This window comes from Opisthocomus hoazin, chromosome 5 (genome assembly GCF_030867145.1).
Source record: "Opisthocomus hoazin isolate bOpiHoa1 chromosome 5, bOpiHoa1.hap1, whole genome shotgun sequence".
In the NCBI taxonomy this organism is placed as follows: Eukaryota; Metazoa; Chordata; class Aves; order Opisthocomiformes; family Opisthocomidae; genus Opisthocomus; species Opisthocomus hoazin.
In genome coordinates this window covers 3047798-3059840 of record NC_134418.1, presented here as the reverse complement: position 1 = coordinate 3059840, position 12043 = coordinate 3047798, and the positions used below count along the sequence as shown (strand labels likewise).

Below are 12043 nucleotides of genomic sequence, written 5' to 3'. Positions count from 1 at the left end.
GCTTGCATCTTTCAAACAAATCATTTCAAAGTTTTTCAAAACTGAGTTAATAGCAAAGAATATTATCAGCTGGTGCAACCAAAGGGAAATATCAACGCAATCCCAAACACAAGTACAGCAATCCCAAACACAAGTACAGGCTGGATGGAGAGTGGCTTGAGAGCAGCCCTGAGGAGAAGGACTTGGGGGTACTGGTGGATGAGAAGCTCAACACGAGCCGGCAATGTGCGCTGGCAGCCCAGGATACAGGTGGCTTTCTGGGCTGCATCAAGAGCAGCGTGGGCAGCAGGGCGAGGGAGGGGATTCTGCCCCTTGACTCCGCTCTCCTCAGACCCCACCTGGAGTCCTGCGTCCAGCTCTGGGGCCCCCAACAGAAGAAGGACATGGATGTGTTGGAGCGGGGCCAGAGGAGGCCACGAAGATGGTCTGAGGGCTGGAGCACCTCTCCTACGAGGACAGGCTGAGGGAGCTGGGGCTGTTCAGCCTGGAGAAGAGAAGGCTCCAGGGTGACCTTAGAGCAGCTGCCAATGCCTGAAGGGGCCGACAGGAAGGATGGAGAGGGGCTTTGCACAAGGGTGTGTAGGGATGGGGCAAGGGGGAACAGCTCCAAACTAAAAGAGGGCAGATTTAGATTGGATATTAGGTAGAAATTCTTCCCCATGAGGGTGGTGAAACCCTGGCCCAGGCTGCCCAGAGAAGCTGTGGCTGCCCCCTCCCTGGCAGGGTTCAAGGCCAGGCTGGATGGAGCTCTGAGCAACTTGGGCTGGTGGAAGATGTCCCTGCTCATGGCAGGAGGGTTGGAACCAGATGATCTTTAAGGTCCCTTCCAACCCAAACCATTCTATGATTCTATGATCAGTTTTCTGAGACAAGACAGAGAAGCAGCAGATTGCAAGGTTACTCATGTGACACACCAGCCGATTCTTGCTCTAAGTGTAATTTAGGTAAAGCTAATTAAACTTCATAATTAGCACTACCTTCTTCCAAGTAGTAAGGTGACGCATATGAGAACACTATTAAAAAATATATTCCTAAGGGACACTTGTATCTGAATAATTTCCGCAATTACAGGGTTCCCCACCATCCACTTCATTAAAAACGCCACACTGACTGGAATTTTCTTAAACCACTGTTTCACAGTTATTCCAGTTACTCGTATTATTAGATACAGTAATAATGATTTCCCAGACATCACTTCCATAAACCTATCAGTACAGTAAATTCTCTCGGTTACAGAATCTCGAGCTACTGTGACTTCTGTAGTAAGAACAATAGAGCAACTTTCCATTAAAACATGGAAAAAAAATTATCATCATTACATTATCTTCAAATCTAACAGCACAGAAAGCACAGCAGAAGCAAAGGCAGCTTGAGGAGCTAAAAATGCACCAAGAACACTCTCTTTTCATAACGGCAGACGTATTCATTTACAGCTCATTTACAGTGATCCCAAATGTACTTCCTCCCATAGACTGGTTTTTCCTCCCTGCCTGTGACATACAGCAGCTGCCCAACAGACAACCACGCACAAACAGTCACGTAAATAGTCAAGAATGCCACTTCCCACTTGAAATCCCCTCATGACTTGAAGGGGGAAGAAAGCAAGAACTCGAGCTGGACCTGGCTGAACTGCCAGAGCTAACGTGCTTGCTCTGAAACACAGATACTGAGAATTTGCTGCTTTTTAAGGCTGCAAGAGTGCCGAAAGGACAGCACCAACTCCCACCATGAAACAGGAGAGGCTCTGTCTTTATAAAGCCATTGCTACACTGTGCCTACGCATTTTCTCAAAGCCTTTACACATTCGTGAAATGAACTGGCAAGGGTAATTAAAGACCAAACAACTCCTGAATCCACAGTCAACGTTTCGTTCACTAATTTCAGACATCAGGAAGGGCTATTGATACCTAGGCAGACCTCCACAAGGATGCTCATCTATTTGCACTTTGGATTTAAAGATTTTGACAGGTTCAGAAAACAAGATGATTACAGTACCAGTGATGGAACGAAGACGGAAAGAAAAAAGGCATGAAGAAAGGTATGAGTGGAAAGAGTACAGTGCTCAAAGGCACACTTGAACTCACATAACAGGTTTCTGAGCAAGCGTGTACAGTACTACTTGTGATGAGACACTAACAATGGTACTACTAATTCCTTGGGTTTTTTTCCAGTTGTCAGAAGTCAGACAAAGAACATTCTGGCTGTAAAAATGGAGAATTGACAAGAAAAATAGGACATCTGCATTTCTGTGGCAGAGGTCCAAGAAAATTAAAGAAAAGAAGCTTCAAACAAGTCCATAAATACAAAGCTGTCCTCTGAAGATGCTGTTAAGAGTATGTTTAATGAATAGGCAAATCACATGACACGAGTTGCTCGAAGTGGAACAGCAAATGATTACTGAAACTAGAAGCATCATCCAAAGTCTTTACTGTTGCCCTATTCGGCAGGCTAAGACCCAAGAATACACAATCGTGGTGAGAAAAGTAGATGCATCTCTTGTATCAAAACCACTGACCCAAGAATACAGTCACTTCTGACTTTCTCAGTTCATTTCAAGCCGTTTGTCACTAACCAGCTTCCCTTGCACTGCTCTTGAAGGTCTATACCCCTCTAGCAGAATTTTAAATTATCAGAAGAAGCTCTAAAAGATAAGGAAAAAAGTTCTAAATCACAACAGGGAGGCTGGTGGGGACCAAACAATCATGGTTTATCCAGGACAGTGTGCTGTGTAGCTCGTAACAAGTCTCTCAGCAAGACTATGTCTCCATCCTTGCACATTCAAAACTCAGCTTCTTAAGATCCTGAAAAACTTCATCCACCTTAAAAGCTCACTTGAGCGGTGAGTCAGGACTAGATCATCTCAGAAGGTACTTTCCAACTGCAATAACTCCATGATTCAATTTCTGCTTCAGAATGGAAATGGAAGAAAATCAAAAACATAACTACTCACTTCATATTTCATTGTAAAGAAGCCATCGCCCCCAATTCCTTCCAGTGCAAAAGCCTGCACTATTGGCCACTTTTCAACAATGAACATATCAAATATCTGTAGATGACCTGCAAAATAAACATTTCACAGAAACATTCTCTCACAAATACTGGCAGTTTAACTTTCTGAGAAATCTTAGAGCCGTTCCTAGATTCTAACAAAGGATCTCAATTATCCTGTCTTTGTACAACTTAAAATCTGCAATTAAAAAATGTTTTTGGTGAAGACGGTAGCTTTTAGAAACTCCTTTCGCTACACCCCAGATTTTGTCGCTTTTTTCCAGCTATCAGCCTAGTAAAGGATATTACGTCTCCTTGCAGATTTCATTCCAAGACCATCAGCAAAACTGTGTCCATTAACATTCAAGATAATAAACAGGGAGCTTTGCTTACTCCAATTTCTTCAAATATTTGGCCTTAAGTAAAATATTGCCATCAACATCCCCATGTTAATCAGAATTTTAAGTAAGGGGAGAGGAAAACTATTCAGCCTTGTACTCATCAGTGAATCTGTAAGCCATCTGGAGTGAAGCGTGATTATTATCCTTAAGCTACACACCTTCTTTACAGAATCACAGAATCACAGAATCACAGAATAGTAGGGGTTGGAAGGGACCTCTGTGGGTCATCTAGTCCAACCCCCCCGCCGAAGCAGGGTCACCTACAGCAGGCTGCACAGGACCTTGTCCAGGCGGGTCTTGAATATCTCCAGAGAAGGAGACTCCACAACCTCCCTGGGCAGCCTGTTCCAGTGCTCCGTCACCCTCAGAGAGAAGAAGTTCCTCCTCATGTTCAGACGGAACTTCCTGTGCCTCAGTTTGTGCCCATTACCCCTTGTCCTGTCACTGGGCACCACTGAAAAGAGCTTGGCCCCATCCTCCTGACACCCACCCTTCAGATATTTGTAGGCATTTATAAGGTCCCCTCGCAGCCTTCTCTTCTTCAGGCTGAACAAGCCCAGTTCCCTCAACCTCTCCTCGTAGTGGAGATGCTCCAGTCCCCTCACCATCCTTGTAGCCCTCCGCTGGACTCTCTCCAGTAGCTCTTCATCCTTCTTGAACTGGGGAGCCCAGAACTGGACACAGTACTCCAGATGAGGCCTCACCAGGGTAGTGTAGAGGGGAAGGAGAACCTCCCTTGTCCTGCTGGCCACACTCTTCTTGATGCACCCCAGGATCCCATTGGCCTTCTTGGCACCCAGGGCACACTGCTGGCTCATAGTTAACCTGTCGTCCACCAGGACACCCAGGTCCTTCTCCGCAGAGCTGCTCTCCAGCAGGTCCACCCCAAGCCTGTACTGGTGCATGAGGTTGTTCCTCCCCAGGTGCAGGACCCTGCACTTGCCCTTGTTGAACCTCATCAGGTTCCTCTCTGCCCAGCTCTCCAGCCTATCCAGGTCACGCTGAATGGCAGCACAGCCTTCCGGTGTATCTACCACACCTCCCAGTTTGGTGTCATCAGCAAACTTGCTGAGGGTACATTCTAACTCTTCATCCAGGTCGTTGATGAAGAAGTTAAACAAGACTGGGCCCAGTACTGACCCCTGAGGGACACCACTTGTCACCAGCCTCCAACTAGACTCAGCGCCGCTGATGACAACCCTCTGAGTTCTGCCATTCAGCCATTCAGCCATTCAGCCAGTTCTCTATCCACTTCACCGACCTTTAGGTACTTCCTAACAAAGAACCACCATCCTCCCCCATGCCCTGACCCATTAATGATTTTCCAGGCAGTCAGAGCACATCATCCATTCCTCAAGAGAAGCAATGAAGAATTATGAATAAAAAAATAATGAATAAAAAAATAAAAACAGAACTTGGCTTGAACTTATACGGTTCAAAAATAGGAAGCAATTGATTTTTTTTCGTTTGCCTCTCACCTACTGCACTGGATGAGAAGCCCCACACGCACAGTGAAGACCACGCACTGCATTGCTTTTGCATTACTCACTGCTGGGGATACTGCGAACACACTTTACTAAACCATGTAAGATTAGACTCCTCAGGCTGCAAGGCTGGCTACAGATCATAGCAGGAAGTCATGCACTTCAGTTTTTGCACCACTAAAAAAGGAAACTTGCATAACGAAATGTTTATTCTTCCCTGACATAAAGCAGTATTTATTTGGAGCTCCCATCTGAACAGAGAACTTCTGCAGCAGCAGAAGCACACTTCTCTGAATGCAAATTATTTCTCTGCCTCACGCTGTGAGCATTCACTCTTCAGATGAAGTCTAATGGCTTACATGTTTCAGAAAGAAACCCAACTCTTAAGTAAAAAGAGGCTAAAAGGAAATACTGACATATTAATCCTTATTTCTTACCAAAGGTAAGGAAATCTTTATTCTCTGAACTGCCCAACTCGCATGCTACAAAATACTTACCCCATGAGCATAAAACAAGCTAACCTACCTTGGCAGCTGTATGGAATACCAATGCGACTGCAATCTCGAACCATGTCTACAAAGCTGGAAATTTTGAATTCCTCTGCAGCTTCTTCATCTTCATACTGAAAGAAGTCATTTAAAATAAAAATCAATTAGGCATGCCTAATTTGATTGTTAGCCTTGCATGAAAGAATATGTATTGTACTGTTTTAACTCCATAGCAAGTGTCATGTAATCCACTAAAACATTATGCACAGCTTCCAGAATCTAAAGAACCTCCTTAGTCTCTATATTTTGGAACCTCCAGCATTGCAGGGATGCATTCAAGCCAATGGAAACTGTTCTTCAAAAATCCAACTTCAGAGCAAGGTTTTTAATAAGGTTATATGAAGGCATATTTACACACTTTATTTTCAGCTTTCAGTGAAGTCTTTCAACATCATCTACTAGATTCTTGACAACTTTAGAACAATAAAAGATATTTTGAGAATATTAACTATGTGCCACAAAAAACTTGACATTGAGGGGAAAAAATAAAATACCATCTTAACAACGCTAAACTGGGAAAGCCAGCTGACAAGATACGCCTCAGGTCACAGAACAAGCAGTGAGAACTAGTTGCTGTCTGAGGGAGAGATATATGTGGGAAAAGGAGGAGGAAAGAAGAGGAGACACCACCACGCAGCACTCCCTTGCTGTTTCACACTAGCAGCAGACTGAAGTTGTCTGAAGACTTCAGCAGACTGAAGAGCAGAAGTGAAGAACAAACATCGTACTTACAGCTCAGAAAAACATAAGAACTAGACTGAAGAGACACGTGACACAAAAATCATTTATATAACAGAACACAAACCTAAAAATGGTCTCTGATTTTTATCTGAAAAGGTACAGTTGAGCAGCAAGTCTGAAACCAAGAGGCCTAGCCCCGCTGGGTACTTCAAGAGTCACTTGCTTTCTGGAGCAGGATCAGAAGGCCATGGTGTTTTGTCTATTTATTTTTCATGTACAGTGCTCTGAACTTAATATCAAGGTAAATTACATGATTATGAACTTTTTGTGTATAGCTCTTGTGAGCTTCAGGGTACACCCAACAAATTTATTTTAAGAACAAGTTCTTTTAAGACAAGCCTGAATTTAAGATGCAGCCCAAGTTCCTCCATGATGTGTTCTTTCTTCAATCCCAGGAAGCCAGATCAAAGTTTCACTTCAAAGCCAAGCCACAAACAACTGCCAGTTTCTCAAGACTTAAAATGCTATTAGAATGAGAACTTGGGTTTTGGCAGGGTGCTAAAGGCTTGCTCACTATCAGCTACTGCAAGTAGAAATACAGCTCATTCCATACACGGTACGGTCATGACACCCAGAAAGCTTATGCAGTATGCATCAGATTTCAGTACTTTCTCTTATTTGGCCACTTTGAAAATAGACATTCTTCAATAATATGTTTTTTTCTTCTTATAACTAGGATATTCACTTAAATTCCTATGGTCTAGTTAAAGGCAAGTAGGAGGAAGGAAGGAAGAAGAGGCTAAAGGTTTTGCCAGATTCATCAAGAGTTGCACAGAGCCAGGTATGGCATCGCTTTCATCATCTCTAAAACTCTTGAGCTTTTTTGGTTTCATTTTTATAAAAGCAAAAGCTATTTCTGTCACTGAAAAAAAAAATTGCTTAAAAGCCTCTACAGGCAATCCTCCTGTAAACAGGATGCACTTTGAGCCTGACACAGCAATGTTTTTTTGTTTCTCTTTCAGATGTAATCTAGGAAACTGGCAGTTGTTACACATTCGAAACATGACTGAAGTGCATCACTCAGCTCATTCACATGAAACAGCAATGAATTAAACGGTGTATTTTCAGCTTCAGAAATCAAACTTTCCACTCATTTCCACAAATAGCAGGGCATATGGTTTACCTTTCTAGTTACACCATTATTTCAAGCCAGTACTGTGGGATTAAGGTTACTACCTGCTACGATAAACCATATAAAAGCCCACAAGCAGATACAGCTTAAAATTCAACAGCAGAGATTGCAGTTGTGCTAGCAATAGCATGTTAAGAACTACTCCAGTCTTGATTCCAAAATGCTTACGTTTCACCACCGTCGGGTATGCTTCAAGCTTTGCCCTTTCAGTAGCGATTCTGGCACCAGAAAAACCTCATGAAGCCAGGCTTTAGATTTTGCTACGGCACGCTTTAACCTGCAGCTCAGCTGCTCACGTGTTAACTAGCAGTAATTAACCCCCTCTATGCAGCACTCTGGGGATTGTATCTAGAATGCCGCATCCAGTTTTGAGACCCACGTACAAGAAAGACATTGACAAGCTGGAGGAAGCTCAGTGGAGGGCCACCGCGATGATCAGTGGGTCAGAGCACTTGTCCTACAAGGAGAGACCCAGGCTCGTTCAGTCTAGAGGAGGCAATGGCTGGACCTCATAGCTGCCCTCCAACACCCACAAAAACTTTCTCGAGATGGTGAAGCCAGGCTCTTTGCAGTGGTCTGCAGTAGCAGGATGCATGACAAAGTGCAAGATTTAAAACAAAAAAAGTTCAGATTGGATAAAAGCAAACACTTCTTCACTATTAGGACAGTCAGATAATGGAGCAGACAGCCAAGAGAAGTTCTGCAGTCATCATCCTTGGACACTTTCAACATCCAACTGCAAAAAAACTCGAGTAACCTGATCGGATCTCATCACCAACCAGGAGGTTGGACAAGACGATCTCCAGAGGTCCCTTCTAACCTGAATTAATTCATAATTCTGTGATCCAAACTATCAGCCAGCCACATAAAAGCACAATCAGTCGTAAGCCCCACCGCTTTCAAGCTGGAAACTCAAGGGAACAAAAGGTTTGTCTCCCTGATTCTCATTCTCCTCCTCATTCATTCTTCCACCAGCTTCATCTGTTGACATCCTAGGCTCCTAACCAGCTCCCTTCAGATTTCCATATAACTCTAATTCAGAAAAGGAACTACACAGAATTGAACAAGGAAGGAAGCTTCCTATGATGGCATTTAGGAAGAAGCATTTCCAGTCTCATCTGGAATAAAAAGGTGGTTCTTCTACACCTAGACAAAGAGCACTTTCATTTTTCACTCCTCTACCAGTATTTCACTATGATAAACATAGCTTTTCTAAGAATACCTTGACTTTTAAATGCAAGATGAAACTCACATTGCTCACATGGGGTTAATAACTCTTGAAAGGAAGAGCTGAAAGTTAAAATGAAAATACATAATAAAGTAGTTCCACTTTGAATATCCGTTCATTAGCAAGTTCATTAGCAATTCTCATCTGCATTCATTTTCCACTTACCTCATTTTCAGTTAGACAGTGAAAATGCAAGTTCCTCCAGTATGCCACATACGGCAAAAGATGATTATAATTCACAGGGTTACAGTACAGATGGACACTGTCAGGTTTTACTAATATGATTATATCTGCAACAAGCAGAACAGATATTATTCCAGCACCAAGACTCCACATACAGAAGAATTATACGTGCACAAAAAAACCCTCACAGGAACGGAACCGAAAACACTTTTCCTGTAAGGTACTTCGTTAAGAGAAAATTGTTTAACTATCTGAACACACACTCATTCCCCACTTCTTTAAAAAAGAAACAGTTGGCAGCCGTCTACAGTTCCAAGTACAATAGCACTTCTTACTGTTTAGAACAATTGTGGGTTTATTCTGAAGTCTTGCACAGAGCTTACATCAGCCTATCCTTTGAAATGCCAAGAGTGTCACTGATGAGTCCTTACAGAGCACTTACAAAACTGTAAACTACAGCTGCTCTTGCCTGATACTACATCAGAAGGTTGCTCAAACAAAAAACCAGCACTACAGTCTATGGGGTAGATATTCAAAGTTTCATGCAAATGATGGAATAATAATCTATGATCATGGTGACGGGCCACCTTTCAAATATTACACAAGTGCGTTAATATGTCAAAGTAAAAAAGAGCTCAAGTATTTTAGAACTCCAGAGGTGTGATCACACAGTAATTGATAACATATGTACCCACCTACCACTACTGAACTAGGACTTCTCATAACAGGCTGATTTGTCTAGGTTTAGAACACCTGGGGGAATGCATGGAGGTGGGACATTTAAAAACAAAGAGTTCTCCAGCAGCATTTTTAACACCAGTTTTTCAGGTGTGTACACACAATTAGAGATTTACTGACTTTTTGAGGTATGCTCCTTTTTTCCGGCTCACCCTCCCTCCAGAAAGACTGAAGAACAGGTAAAAATGTTGAGTATTCTACTCACCGTCAAGAACTTCTTCAGCAAACCCAGTTCTTTCAAAGTCATTGTTGTTCTGGTTATACAAGCCAAAAAGCAGATAGTTTGCCAGTTCCCTGCAACCTTCATTGTATCGACTATCTATTCCTGCAAAAGCAAAACCATACGTGATGCATTACGTGCCCTAGCACTGTACAACTGAAAAGTTTTTTTTCTTCCCTAATAAGAAAAGTTTAAAACAGGAGTATTAATCCAACTCCCTCATACAGTTGGTGGGCACTTATGCCCGTTGAACATACGGGGAAAACAGGATAAGGAAAAAGGAGTTTTTGCAAGTCCATTGCCACATGTTGACTTTCCACTCTTGACCGAAATCCACAGGCATTGCTTAAAAAAAATGACATCAGTCTGGTTTTCTGCAGCGTTCTGCATCAACAAAAGTTCAATTTTATCTAGTATTTCAAACAAACATCTGTCTGTATGCAGTATGCATTTTAATTACTATGTTCTTGATTGAAGCTTCCTAACAAACTAATCCTGTGACCTGAATCTCCTGCTTTAGAATGCATGATTAAACATTATCTTATCATTATTACAGTGCAAACCCTGAGTCACCAGAAAGCCAGTGTGCACTTGTAACATACCACAAAAAGATGTTCTGACAAAACATATGGTCTATGCACACCTTCCAAGGAAAGCCTTTACTGGTCCTCGGGAAAATAAAACTAAAGCAACTGAAGATCTGGAGCATGAAGAGATAGAAGATAAATACAAGAAGAAAGGAAACAGGACACAGACTCAGGAAGTATTTTCATCTCTCCTGAAAACAGTCACAGTCATAATTCCTAATTCTACTGTAATAAATCAAGTTTTCTCCACAAGTAAAACTATGCATGAAGTATCATCGTTGACACCCACGCTTGGCAGAGGTCACCAGTTCGACTGCTACAAAATTTCTCATGAATACCAATGTCAAGTTTTCCTATCAAGTTATATTAGGATACAGTTGGATGGCTGACAACAAACCAAGATTTATTCCTCTGTCCAAAGGAGAGATCAGTACACTGATAATGTAACAACACAGCCTGGATGTCTGGGTTTCAAGACTTGTGTCGGAAAGCAAACTACTCAAGAATCAGCTGAACGTACCAAAAATCGGAACAAACTCCAGGTTCTCCTCATTATGTACCTTTTTTTATGCTACGATTCAGCTTTAAAGCGCTAACCTAATGCCGTGTCTGCATCCAGCTACCGAATCCCACATCTTCATAAACTCCCTTGTTTGTTAAGTAACTGGCCCTTGGATAGCTCATGTATCTTCCAAGGTATCAGGTATTTGGTATAAGGCTACACAAAAGACAAATTCAATCACTTTAAACTGTGCTGAAGCTGTGAACCTCTGTAAAACTGCTCCCCGCTCATGGCTTCATGACGATAACACACTACAGCACTGCATTCCTTGAACTGTGCTGGGAAAGGGGGAAGCTGCATCACACTGGCCCCAGCCTTCTCAGCCCTCAAAAATCCTTCCTGCCACAATCTCTGAATCCTCATTCCGCTGCTATCTAGCTTTGAGCATTGACCTCCCATTCACAGATACACATCTCTGGAGCATGCTCTTTTTAAAACAGGTCACAATTTTGCGTGTTAGGAGGCACCCCTTGACAAAGGGAGTACCAAGAGCCTTAGCAGTCCATCTGCAACCCAGGTCATGTTAAGACTCAGGTAAAGAGTACTCAGACCCAGTCATTCATTTCTCCCCCCTGCTGCACTGTTCCATCTTTGCTGTGACAATAATTTTCTGCATAACCAGACTGCCCTGGATCTGAGAACTCCAAGAGAGAGAGGGTGCAGAAGAGTGGGGAGAGGCAGAACACACTATGTCTTTTTATTTTATTTACGTTTCCAGCCCCATGAAAGCCATTGTACCAATGCAATCAGAATTCAGTGGGACTCAACACACCAGTATCTGTGCCAAAGCCCCCGTCTCCAGGTGGGATTTTAGTTACAACCAAGTGTGGAGACTCCCTTCTTCCATGAAGCAACTGTCCCATTGTTCTAGAGAACGTCATTTAAACGTAATCAGTCTCCTTGAAATCAGTGATAGCCTTAGAAAGCTAGCACACACAATGTCCTGAAGATAATCTGTTTTACTGATTAGTTGCCTAACTAAGGCAACTTTTGCAGGCAATCAGAAGAGCAAGAATCTGGCACAAAGCAGAAGTCAGGATAGTCCCTTTCAGCAGCAGCAAGCTGTCAGTTGTTCTGCAACTTACGTTTCACAAGCCAACATCACCTATCATATCAAATGTTAATCTGAGGAGGCACCCTCAACTACAGACCAAACCATGAGGATGAAAGCAGCCATGGCACTTGCACCTTCTCCTATCAGGCTCATTGGTAGGGTCTCCAAAGCCTAAAA

The 12043-nt window shown here is 42.8% G+C and overlaps 1 protein-coding gene across 3 annotated transcripts in view; it reads right to left on the bottom strand.

Annotated features, from left to right (window-relative positions):
* The window catches only part of DNAAF9 (dynein axonemal assembly factor 9), a 78006-nt gene that overhangs the window by 51558 nt on the left and 14405 nt on the right, over positions 1-12043 (bottom strand). For all 3 annotated transcript variants that reach the window (XM_075420255.1, XM_075420256.1, XM_075420257.1), the window contains exons 3-6: positions 9649-9768; positions 8688-8812; positions 5399-5495; positions 2951-3057 (exon numbers count right to left, since the gene is read on the bottom strand). In XM_075420255.1, coding sequence (XP_075276370.1) covers positions 2951-3057; positions 5399-5495; positions 8688-8812; positions 9649-9768 — 449 coding nt within the window. The remainder of the gene's footprint in view (positions 1-2950; positions 3058-5398; positions 5496-8687; positions 8813-9648; positions 9769-12043) is intronic.